Genomic DNA, 13,023 nt, shown 5'->3' with positions numbered 1-13,023 from the left:
GGCCACTCGTAATTGTGGAAGGATCTACTGAGGTAGTCTGCCAACTCGTTCTGAGAAACCTGGGAGGTAAGCCACTTCCAGGAGAATAGAGTGGGCTATGCAGAAGACCCACAGCTTGAGGGCTTCCTAACATAGAGAAGATGAACAAGACCCACCTTGCTTGTTGATGTAAAACATCAGTGTCATGTTCTCCGTCATGACACCCATGCACTTCCCTCACAATTGGGTTTGGAAAGTTTGACATGCCCATCAGACCGCTCTCAACTCCTTGATGTTGCGTGAAAGCTTGTCCTGCAACCAGAAACCTTGAGTCTGTAGTTCTCCCAGGTGAGCGCCCCATCCTAGTGCCGATACATCTGTCACCAGGGATAGAGTGGGCTTGTTGAATGGGATTCCCCCACATACATCCTGAGGGTTGAGCCACCAATGTAGAGACTCGAGAACCGGCACAGGAACGGTGACCACCTTGTCCAGGCTGTCATGCCCCGGACAGTAGGCCAAGGCCAGCCAAGCTTGGAGAGGCCTGAGCCTCAGCCTCGTGTGCTGTACCACATATGTACATGCCGCCATGTGGCAGAGGAGCCTTAAGGAACCCCTTGCTGTGGTAGTAGGGTACCATCTGAGGCTTTGTATGATGTCTGTTATTGACAGAAAATGAGCCTCTGGCAGTGATGCCCTGGCCTGGCCTGAGTCCAATACTGCTCTGATAAACTCGATCCTCTGTGTCGGGGATAGGGTTGATCTGTGCTTGTTGAGTGGGAGATCAAACCCGTCAAAAGTGGACCTTACAAAGCTGACCTCTCTCTCCACTTGGTCCCTGGAACGTCCCCTGAGCAGCCAGTCATTGAGGTACGGTTTTACCTGCACCTGCTTCAGGTGTAGAAAGGCAGTTACGACCAACATACACTTGGGGAACTGTTGAAAGGCCAAAGGGGAGGACTGTGAATTGGTAATGGTTGTAGTTGATCACGAACCTGAGGAATCATCTGTGGGCAGGAATTATAGAGATGTGGAAGTATGTGTCCTTGAGGTCGAGGCTGGCATACCAGTCTCCCAGATCCAGAGAGGAAATAATTGCAGTTAGAGAAATCATGCAGAACCTCAACTTTTTCATGAACCTGTTGAGGCCTTGCAGGTCGAGGATGGGTTTGAGACCCTCCTTGGTTTTGGGGATTAGGAAATAGTGGGAATAGAATCCCTTGCCTCTTGGCTCTTGAGGAATCTCCTCCTGTGCTCCTGTGGTGAGGAGCATTTGGACCTCCTGTATGAGGAGATGCATGTGAGAAGGGTCCCTGAAGAGGGACGGGGAAAGTGGGTGGGAGGGAGGGGAGGAGCAGAATTGCAGAGGATATCCCACTTCCATGTGAAGGACCTAGTGGTCTGACGTAATCTGTGTCACAGAGATTAAGCACTGTAGAAGTGGGACAGATGGTTGAGAAAGCAGGGAGAAGGGTCCATTTTGCTGGCTGGTGCATCGTTCCCAGGCCCACCTTCAAAAGGCCTGCTTAGAGCCCTCTTGTCGAGCCCTGGCCCTGGCTGGGTGGAGAAGGAGGAGGGCTTGCACCTGCCACTCTTGCCCCGCTTCCTGGAGAAGTCTGGGCCGAGAGGGATAGAAGCGCTGCAGCGGATGGGGCTTAAAATGGCAGGGTTAAAATGCCCAACGATTTCATAGTTGCCTGTGAATCTTTTAGGCTGTGAAGCATGGAGTCTGTTTGCTTCGCAAATAGGCCCATGCCATTAAAAGGCAGGTCCTGAATAGTTTATTTGACTTTGTGGGGAAGTCCGGATGCCTGCAGCCAGGAACTCCTCCTCATGGCTATGCCAGAGGGCAACATCCGTGCGGCTGAGTACACAGCATCCAGTGAGGCCTGTAAAGAGGTCCATGCCACTGACTTGCCCTCCTCCACTTTGACCACAAATTCTGCCCTAGAATGAGACAGCACAAGCTCCTTAAATTTCATCATGGAGTCCCATTAATTAAAATTGTATGTGCTGAAGATTGCCATCCTCAAGTGGAGCCCTCCAGTCAAGTAGACCTTCTGGCCAAAAAGGTCCATCTTTTTGGAGTCTTTTGACTTGGGAGTCGGGCCCTGTTGCCCCCATCTCGCTCTCTCGTTTATTGCCACCAACACTAACAAGCAGGGCTGCAGGCAAGAGAATAAGTGCTTGTACCTTTAGAGGGTACAAAATGCTTCCTCCCACCCCCTTTAGCTGTCGTGGGGATGGAAAAAGTTTGCCACGGAGATTTTGTGGTGGTTGAATGGTTTTTATAAGGGGCAGTACTACCCTGGATGGCCCTTTGGGGGCTAAAATATCAACCATCAGGGCCTCTGACTCAACCACCTTCTCAGCCTTGAGCCCCATATTGTGGGCAATCCTGCATAGCACGTCCTGGGGTGCTCTGCTATCAGTAGGGGGGTTGCCTGAAGTAGAAAGACCCCGCAACTGCTTGGTCTGCAACTGTGCAGCCTTGGGTCTGTTCATATCTGAAGAAATTACTTCTCATTTTGATGCAAAGACAAATCTCTTCCTCAACATCAAGCCATTCCCCATCCATCGTACTCTGCATCCCAAAAAGGACTAGATTTGAACTAGTCATCCTTCCTTCACTTGAGCATTCCTACAAGTTTTTGTTCCCCAAATGACTGCATGTAGTTTTATTAGATACGTCCACATAAATATCAATGTTACTTATGGTTACTTGTCTAATGTGCCCTCCTCTGTACCTGATTTATTGAATATTGTAACTTTTTTTTCCTATTTTATAAACTTACAGAAAGTCAAGGCAGATAGGAAACAACTTTAAAACTTCCCTTTTATATTTGTCCAAACTATGCAGAAGATTTAAACATATAGTAATATTTGATACATTGATCAGTAAGGAAAACTATAAAAAATACATTATTTTCAGATATTGTATAGGAGCTGTCTTTTTGTTTGTTTGTGTTTGTTTGGTGGGTGTGGCGGGATGTGGAGGACCCGCATATCTGGTGAAATTATATGTACATTGCTGAATGTTCTATAACAAATAGCTTTTGTGGTTTAAAAACAATAGAAGCAGACAGTAAAATGGGAAGATACAATGTACAAGACAATAAACTAAGTAATGCAGAGAATTTGAGAACACTGTGGATCTTTCACTAACACTGAGGCTATTTCTCCTATTCATATATTTACTGTCTCCTATCTTTTCCCATTCCAACTAAGGCTACCTATTTTGAGCAAACACCCAAACTGATTTCTTCTTCCTTATAATGAAACAACCCATGTTTTCATCACCCAGATGAAGCACCTGTTTAAACTGAATAAAAATAAATTTAAAATACTAACTGCTATAATAAAACCATCACCATTATTTATCTCCGAGATAGAACTACTAATCCATAGTGCTTTACAAAGGAGTCATTTTCTTCATAGCAGAGATAGGGAAATGGAGTAAAGATTTCTCCTTCCATTTTCGGCATTCATTGTTAGCATACTATTAGGAACTAGTGCTTACATTTCATCTTAATGGGACCTGCTTGGGGGTTGAGCAGGCATTTTTCTTTTTAGAGATACTTTATCTATCATCAACACCTTAAAGAAGCCTATAATAAATGTGTAAAAAGCAGTGCTGAGAGCTCAGCAAATTTCTCTCATAAGGTCATAAAAAAATCAGTGAAGCCTTAAATGTCTCTAGTGAGAAAATATTACACTACAAAGGCACATCCCCAAATTGTCCTGACAGGAAATAATTTCTTTACAAATTCTTAAAACACAGTACATTTTGTTTTATGGTTGATCTAAAAAGCATATTGCTTGCATTGTTGTATTTCAACTGTTAAGAAATAAATAGCATAGACAATCTTAGAGAAGTTTCTAAAAAAAGTAAAATTTATTAAAATCTGGAAATGCTGGCAAAAAAGAGCTTCAACTACTAATTTGTATTTTACAATTAACTATTTATAAGGAAACCAAAATAAAATCATATATACGAGTTACTTACCAATAGAGATAGGGCTTATCCTTATCTACATTAATATTGTTTAATGGATCCATACGAAACCAGGTGTTAAGAGTAAACCCATTTTGGTAAGGCCACTTAGCAATAGGAGGTAATGCAATTGCCTACAAAAAAGGAAACAGTAAAAATTAGTAAAGTAAGTATGTGGATTTACAGTGTTTAATCAAACAACTCTTTTGAAAGGACCCACAAAAATGGCAACCACTGCACTATAAATGCTTTAATGTTTAATTACTCTTATGAGATTTTCTTGTTTTCAGTTCTCCAACTACATACATTATATCGACGAAGGAATTGAGGAGATATTAATAAAATCAATTAAATTATATATTGAATACATTACAGAAGGGATAGCATTCTGAGTAGAAAATACCAGGGAGTAAATTACTTTTATAAGTGTTAAAACACAAAATTCAACGTCTGAAAATTGCAAAATCCATTTAAATGCCAGGAGCACATTATTCATGCTCAATAACAAGACAAAAGATTCAATGAGTTACAATTTAAAAAAAAATATGCCCTGTAATCACTTAACAACATTATACTGCTGTTTCCCTGGCCTTTGAATTGATGTAATAGAGTGAAGAAGTGGAGAAGTTTAATAACTGACTCTGATGATAAAATTAAATAAATGTTAGAGAGGGGCCTGTGTGGAAATCAAAGGATGTGATTTAATGCCGTGCCACGGATGCTGGTGTTTATGAAAAATTGTTTGATTTTCTAGGCTGTGGCTGACTGAAGACTTTGGCTTGTTGTATAGAGAATTATACAAGATATAAACCCCTTCTTTTCTCAGTATGGTACCCATAACTAAAGTATATCACTTTAATGACTTTTCGGAATTAAATGTTTATGATACTACAGATTATTATGGCAAAGCCCCGATTATGAGTGCTTTCTTCAAACAAAATATAGCCTAGTTCTAGATAATAGAAATTAAGGAACATCAGCCTTCTCTACAACTATCTACATACAATATTTTCTCACTTTTTGTACTATATAAAAGTATATAGAAGGAAATATTTTTCAAGGTAATTAGGTGAGTTTAATTCAAAGACCAATGAGTACCTTTTTCAGTTCTAGCAAGGTCATTTTAAGGAGTACCTTAGTCAATCAAACTAGAATAACCAGGATTCCCTGAGCAGGGAAAAATTAATACATTTCAATAATTTAACAGAGAAAGTTAGTATTTGTGGTATCCTAATTAGGGAGTACAGAAATGGGCAGCAACTTGGTGGACTGCTTAAAAGCAGAATAAGTTAATCACACATGACACTCCTACTGGGAAAGATTTAGAACTGCCACAACTCCAACATAAGCTAGTGCGTAATAAACTCAGTTTGCATAGGGGATTGTAATTTATTTCCCTGTTTTGAGGGGATGGAGGAGGAAGATTTGATACTACGAACAATAAGTGAATACAAGCAAAGTGTTCTAATCAGACAGAGTGGTGTGAAATTGTACTGAGCTCCTCGGGGAAGGGAGTGTTTCTTCTTGTGTATCCAGAAAGCCACTACTATACACAAATACAGAATAATACTTGTTATTTGTATAGCATCAAAAAGCATGCTATGTGCACACCTCTCAAATGTTCTCCATTTTGAGGGGTGTCACTCTTTTTAGTCCCAAATATACCACAAAAGTTTAATTCTATTGTTGAAAATTCACAAATTCATAGAAATATAGGGGTGCAGGGGACCTCAAGAAGTCATCAAGGCCAGCCCCCTGAGCTGAGGCATGACCAGATATACCCAGACAATCCCTGACAGGTGTTTGTCTAACCAGTTCTTAGAAACTTCCAATTCCACAACCTCTGTGGGAAGCCTATTCCAATGCTTAACTATTCTTGCAGAGTCTGAATTTTTTCTAATATCTAACTTAAATCTCCTTTGCTGCAGACGATGGTCATTGCTTCTTGTCCTACTTCAGTGGACATGGAGAACAATTGCTCACCATCGTCTTTATAAAAGTGCTTAACACATTTGAAGACTTATGAGGTTCTTTCTCATGATTGAACATGCCCCCCCCCTTTTTTTTTTAACCTTTCCTCATAGGTCAGGTTTTCTAAATCTTTCATCATTTTAGTAGCTCTCCTCTGGACTCTTTCTATTTTGTCCACATCTTTCTTAAAATGTGGATCCCAGAACTGAATACAGTACTTCAGCTGAGGCCCCACCAGTGCCAAGTAGAGCAGGACAATTACCTTCCACATCTTACAGACAACACTCCTGCTAATACATCCCAGAACGATAGAGGAGATTACTTGTAACTGGAGAATAGTCAAGATGTATGGTCCTTATCTGTTTTCCACTGTGGGGTTATGTATTGTGACAAAGTCAGGCCAGATGTCTGCAAGAAGGTGCTGGAAGGCAAATGTGTTAGCCCTAGAACTTTAAAGGCGCTCTTCCCTACTAGCTGAGACAGGGTTACCTCAGGTCAATTAGGGACAACCGAATCCAATTAAAGGCTGCCTGAGGCCTTTTAAAACCCCTCCTCTGGTGAGAGAAAGGGGGAAGAGAGAGACAGACAGACAAGCTGCTGCCAGGCTAGTGGCAGCAGGGAAATAAGCTTCTCCAGGGTGATGGCTGAGCTCCTTGCCATAGGGGAAACAGCCAAACCTGACTGCCTGCGAGGGGAAAGACTGAAATCCCAGGGCAACCAAGAGGAGGCAGCGACAGGTATCCCCTTGGGTTTTTTTCTTCACAAGATTGTTTCCTTTTTGTTTGGTGAAGGATCACCCTTAAGCCAATCCTGAGGCCTACCCTGAAAATATGACCAAGAGAGCACAGAAGGGGGAAGGCAAGCCCTGCCCTGAGTGGGGCTGATTACTCCAGACCCGCCATCCCCAGAAGGGGAAGTGCTAAGTCTAGCAAGACGAAGGAGATGCCTTGCCACAGTATGGGCATCATGCACCCAGAGACGGAGAATTTGAACATAGTATCTGTTGGTCTGCGCATCTGCCCTAGCTCACCTCATGCCTCTGACCAACAGGATAATGGACTGACTCTTTCCAGTTCCTTCTCTACCACAAGTCAGATAAGATCTGAAGCAGAGGAGAAGGGCAGGTAGCACAATACAGACAGGAACCACTCCTCTCAAAGAACCTCCAGTTACAGATAAGTAAACTTTTCTTCAAGTGATGGTCCCTATTGTATTCCACTGCAGCTGATTGACAAGGATATCTAAGGAGGAAGAGGATGCAAGGATGTAGACAGTAAGGCTGAGTACCACAACCAAATGAGGCATCAGCAGAAGAGTCCTGTACCAAGGCATAATATCTGGTAAATTTGTGAATGGAGCTCCACGTGGCTGCTTTACAGATGTCCAGGAGGAGTATCTCCTGAAGAGACGCCATAGTTGTTACTTGCACTCTGATGGAATGAGCTCTTACCACATTGGGGAGGTAGGGAAAGGTCTGGAAGCTGACAGAGTAGAATGCAGGCAGAGATCCATTTGGAGATTCTCCAGGTGGAGATGGCATGGTCTCTGACTCTTTCTGCTATAGTGATGAACAGCTTCAGGAATTTCCTGATTTATCTTAATCCCTGTATGTGGAAAACCAAGGCCCACTGAACATCAAGGGAGTGGAGTCTTACTTTCTGTGCAGAAGCATGCAGTTTTGGGAAGAACACAGATAAGTGAATCAATTAGTGTTGGTGAAATTCTAAGCTACTTTAGGGGTGAATTTGGAGTGCAGATGTAAAGAAACCTCATTTTTATGGAAGATAGCGTGTGAAGAATCTGTCATTGCTCCAAGTTCGCCAACCCTTCTCGCTCAGGTTATGGCTACAAGAAAAGCGACATTCATGGAAAGGAGAGACATGAAGCAAGTAGCTAAAGGCTCAAAGAGGGAGTTTTGTGAGTACTGACAGAACAAGGTTCAGTTCCCATTGGGGTGTAGGCTTCTGAATAGGTGGGAAAATTCTTATTAGGCCTTTCCACAATATTGGTCAGTGGATATGCAAAGACCAAGTAGCTCTGAGAAAGTGGATGGTACGTGCTGATCGCCACTAAGTGAACTTGCAAGGAGCTGCTAGACAAACCTGATCTCTTTAAAGATTGGATATAGTCCAAGACAGGCAGAATATCCATAGTCTGTGGGAGAATTCCTCTTTGTTGGGCCCAAGAAGAGATGCATCCTGGAGGTTGGGAGTAGTCAAGGATGATGGTACCAACAGAACACGGTTCAGTACTGGACTTATTGTGGCTCTGGGACTTAGGATGTAATAAGTCCTCATGGGCTGAGCTGCAAGGCTTGCTTACAGCTGAATCTGACTTCTTTGAAGTGGACTTTGAGGAAGACTTAATATCATGCTTATGAGAGTGTTTCCTAGCTTCCTGCCATGGCATCTGTGGGGGTAGATACTCCCACACCAGAGCTTGACTTCACAGCAGGAGGTACAGTCCTTGATTAATCAGGCCAATGCACAGGGGGTGGGGAGTTTCCCCAGCCTGGGTTCAGTTGAAGTCTCATGGCCTTTTCCATGAGGTATTTGCAGAGACGAAGTCTCTACCTTTCTCGGGTATGGCTGGGGAACAATTGGCTGATACTCCACCTTGACACAATGAGAGCTTTCCCAAGGGAGTACAGGCAGCTCTGGTGGTAGTCGTTGATCGAGAAGGATTGCAGGCAAGAAGCACAGAGTCCTGAGCAAGGTCTGGTACCCAAATGGAGTATGGGTGGGGAGGGGTGTCTGGAGACTAATCTATTTTTAAAGGATAAAATTATTAAAACTATTTACAAACTAGAATATTTTTATTTTGTCGGATGAAGTTGAAGCTGTGGACACTGAAGATTCTGACCCAGACCATGTGGCACTGAGAAGGAACTGGAGAAGCAGCCAGTCTGCCCATCCGTTTAACCCCTCAGTCAAAGGCACCAGGTGAGCCAGTGCCCATGCGCAGACCAGTGGATGCTACTTTCCAATTCTCTGCCTCAGGGCACTATGGTACACATGTATAAACCCACAGTAGAAAACAACAGGGACCATCACTCAAAGAAGAGCTAGCCTTTTTCCATCAAATTATTTCCATCAGAAATAAAGAAATTTATTAGTACCAAAAGAATAAATCCCACACCATATATAGGTTCCCCATAGGAATAAGTTTTGTGTGTCTAATTTTGGAGTCTGTCATACACTGTGCCCACTTTGGAGCAGTGGCAAGTTGAGAGTAAAGGCTATGTGTTTTACATTTATATAATAATAAGACAGGTGTGTGTCCTGAAGAGTTTACAACCTGAATGAGCAGTCCTCTGAATACTCCCATGCATTGGGCTTATTCTCTGAAGCCTATTGACTCTTAAGTAAGTCCGTATTGTCCCTAAATAAGACGATATGATACATGCAGAATTAAGATTTTAATTTTGATATTACATTTTTTCAAGGTGTTTTTTAATCCTATCCTTTTATTTTTATATATTAGGAAATAAAAATGAGGATATTGTATTTGTTTACGTATATAAGCCATATATAAAATCTTTCCAAATTTTCCCATTATTCATACTTACTATTCTTTTATCCTCCTTTGGCCTCATTCCACATATTATTCAAAATGCATGAAGATCGTGTGTATGTGTGCGCACGCGCATATCTCTCTCTCTCTCTCATACACACACAAAAATCCACTGGCAAAAGTGTGTGTTCCCTCTAGAGCTGGTTCACATGAAGGACAACAGCCTACTATTGCTATCAACTATTCTATTAGCTCAAGTTGCAGATGACTCTGCTGTGGATCTAAAGGTTCCAACAGGGCAGATAAAAGATTTTTTTAAATCAATTTTTTGAATTATTTAAATTAAATTTTTCTTTTTAAAATAAACCGGTTTAAAATGAAATCTGAATTTAATATAAAATGTATTAAGAGCCTCTGCCAAAAGAGTTAAAGGCTGCTTTTCTGTATAAAGAATCAGAAGAAAAACAATTAACTTTTGAGGTCAAGCTTTATAAATATGGCACAATAGTCATGTACTGTATATTAAGGGCTTGTTTTGGTTAATAAAAATGAAGTTTATATACCATTTTGTGTGTTTAATTAAATTCCAGTTAACATCCTAAAGGAACTTGACACAAATCAAGAGCAAAAAGTTAATCATCTAGTAAATAAGCAATATATCATTCATCATGTTCATCATTTTTAACATACTAAAACTGTACAATTAATAACAATGTGAAAATATTAAGCTCTCTGATTGCTTAAATAAAAGCTCATAGTTATAGTGTTGTACCCTCCTAAACAATAAAAAGAAGTACGAAACCTAGTGTAAAGACTCTATTTAGTTTTTGCCATTAAAACGTAGTGATTTACATCACCCACTGAAAATACGCTTTTCTTTAGAAACTGAGTTACAAATGGAAAAGTTGATTAAAATCTATTATTTAAATTGAGGCTTTTCACTTGGTGATTTAAATCATCCCACCCCTGGTTCTAACCCTGATCGTGAACAATGAGGGTGTCAATATCATTTCATTTGAGGAAATTTGTGCTTGTTTTCAATTTGCTTTTTAAAAAAATCTGCTCACTCAGTAAGCAGACTGGACCTATGCAGGGGACAAATCAGGGTTCTGCAGTGAAGGAGGCTGCTGTGTGCAGGATCACTACTTCATCTGTTGCAGAAATTGGAAGGTGGGCTGTGACCGAGGCAAGGGTTTGCAAAAAGAGAAAGGATGTCTCATAATTGGGACAGCTGAATGCTGCCCTGGTGAACTGGATTCTATCCCTGTCTCTGTTACAAAGTTCCTGTGTGATGCTACGCAAGTCAGTTAAATTTAAGTTTTCAGTGATGGTCACTTATTTTGTGATCCTCAGTTTCTGGGTGCATAGCTTGAGATCTTGGAGGCTAATTTACACAAGTGCTGAGCTCTAATAGCTGCAATTAAAGTCAGTGTGAAATATGGTTTGAACATATAAAGGATTATATAATGCTGAGCACACTGAAATATCAGTTCTTAGGCATCTCAAACTGGACGCCCAAAATCAGTGGATATTTCTGAGCTTCACCTCTCTTTCCCACCTCTTCATCTGTAAAATGGCCTCATTACTATGGATTACTGTGTCCAGTTTTGGGCCCCACACTACAAGAAGGATGTGGAAAAATTGGAAAGAGTCCAGCGGAGGGCAACAAAAATGATTAGGGGACTGGAACACATGACTTATGAAGAGAGGCTGGGAGAACTGGGATTGTTTAGTCTACGGAAGAGAAGAAGGAGGGGGGATTTGATAGCTGCTTTCAACTACCTGAAACTGGGTTCCAAAGAGGATGGATCTAGACTGTTCTCAGTGGTAGCAGATGACAGAACAAGGAGTAATGGTCTCAAGTTGCAGTGGGGGAGGTTTAGGTTGGATATTAGAAAAAACTTTTTCACTAGGAGGGTGGTGAAACACTGAAATGGGTTACCTAGGGAGGTGGTGGAATCTTCTTCCTTTGAAGTTTTTAAGATCAGTCTTGACAAAGCCCTGGCTGGGATGATGTAGTTGGGGACTGGTCCTGCTTTGAACAGGGGGTAGGACTAGATGACCTCCTGAGGTCCCTTTCAACCCTGATATTCTATGATTCTATGAAAATCAGGATATCATCATCCACCTCACCTCACAAAGGTTTTGTGAAAATAATGTTTGTGAACTACTCAGATACCATAGTGATGAGCACCAGACAAGCCTGTCATAAATGTAAAGGGAAGGGTAAACCCCTTTAAAATCCCTCCTGGCCAGAGGAAAAATCCTCTCACCTTAAAGGGTTAAGAAGCTAAAGGTAACCTCGCTGGCACCTGACCAAAATGACCAATGAGGAGACAAGATACTTTCAAAAGCTGGGAGAAGGGAGAGAAACAAAGGGTCTGTGTCTCTCTGTCGATATGCTGCTTTGCCCGGGATAGAACAGGAATGGAGTCTTAGAACTTTTAGTAAGTAATCTAGCTAGGTATGCGTTAGATTATGATTTCTTTAAATGGCTGAGAAAAGAACCGTGCTGAATAGAATGACTATTTCTGTCTGTGTGTCTTTTTTGTAACTTAATGTTTTGCCTAGAGGGATTCTCTATGTTTTGAATCTAATTACCCTGTAAGGTACCTACCATCCTGATTTTACAGGGGTGATTCCTTTACTCCTATTTCTATTAAAAGTCTTCTTGTAAGAAAACTGAATGCTTTTTCATTGTTCTCAGATCCAAGGGTTTGGGTCTGTGGTCACCTATGCAAATTGGTGAGGATTTTTACCAAACCTTTCCCAGGAAGTGGGGTGCAAGGGTTGGGAGGATTTTGGGGGGAAAGACATGTCAAAACTACGTTTCCCAGTAAACCCAGTTAGAGTTTGGTGGTGGCAGTGGTTATTCCAAGGACAAAAGATAAAATTAATTTGTACCTTGGGGAAGTTTTAACCTAAGCTGGTAAAAGTAAGCTTAGGAGGTTTTCATGCAGGTCCCCACATCTGTACCCTAGAGTTCAGCGTGGGGGAGGAACCTTGACAAAGCCCATGAACAAATGAATGCATTCTGTATTTAGAGCAGGTTAGTAATAAGGCCTAGGACACACTGAATGAGGATAAAACAAAATATTGAATAGCTGCTCATTTACTGAGTACCACCCATAGTGTGCACTGAATGAGGCAGGGTTCTTGTGGGAAAATAGTATATGACCATGTAACTAGAGACTGTATCCCTAAGGCATATACACAAGGGAGCCAAATTAAGGTTGCATAAACTACCTTAATTCTGGCATTTCTTAATTTTTGAGTGCTTGACTTTACAAGCTTGCTAATTTTCTTTTAATGTATATTGTGGGTAATATTACATATACAGTATATTATGTATACAATATATACCATGTAATATATGTAGAGAGAGAGAGAAAATGAATGAATGAATACACATGATGATGTGGAGCAGGATAAAGTGTTTATAATTAGATATTTGGATTGGGCATTACTCTCAAGGCCACAAATGAGTTATGCTAGTCATCTCAAACAAGAGGTGACAAAACTCTTATACACCACAATATACTTTAATTTTTCTGTAACATATATAG

At 41.2% G+C, this 13,023-nt stretch overlaps 1 protein-coding gene across 6 annotated transcripts in view; it reads right to left on the bottom strand.

Moving 5' to 3' along the window:
- Positions 1-13,023, bottom strand: part of NBEA (neurobeachin) — an 848,497-nt gene that overhangs the window by 687,189 nt on the left and 148,285 nt on the right. For all 6 annotated transcript variants that reach the window (XM_073341812.2, XM_073341823.2, XM_073341834.2 and 3 more), the window contains exon 5: positions 3,986-4,107. In XM_073341812.2, coding sequence (XP_073197913.1) covers positions 3,986-4,107 — 122 coding nt within the window. The remainder of the gene's footprint in view (positions 1-3,985; positions 4,108-13,023) is intronic.

Source organism: Lepidochelys kempii, chromosome 1 (genome assembly GCF_965140285.1).
Source record: "Lepidochelys kempii isolate rLepKem1 chromosome 1, rLepKem1.hap1, whole genome shotgun sequence".
Lineage (NCBI taxonomy): Eukaryota > Metazoa > Chordata > Testudines > Cheloniidae > Lepidochelys > Lepidochelys kempii.
The sequence above is the reverse complement of the archived record's forward strand: the minus strand, read 5'-3'. Positions and strand labels throughout refer to the sequence as shown.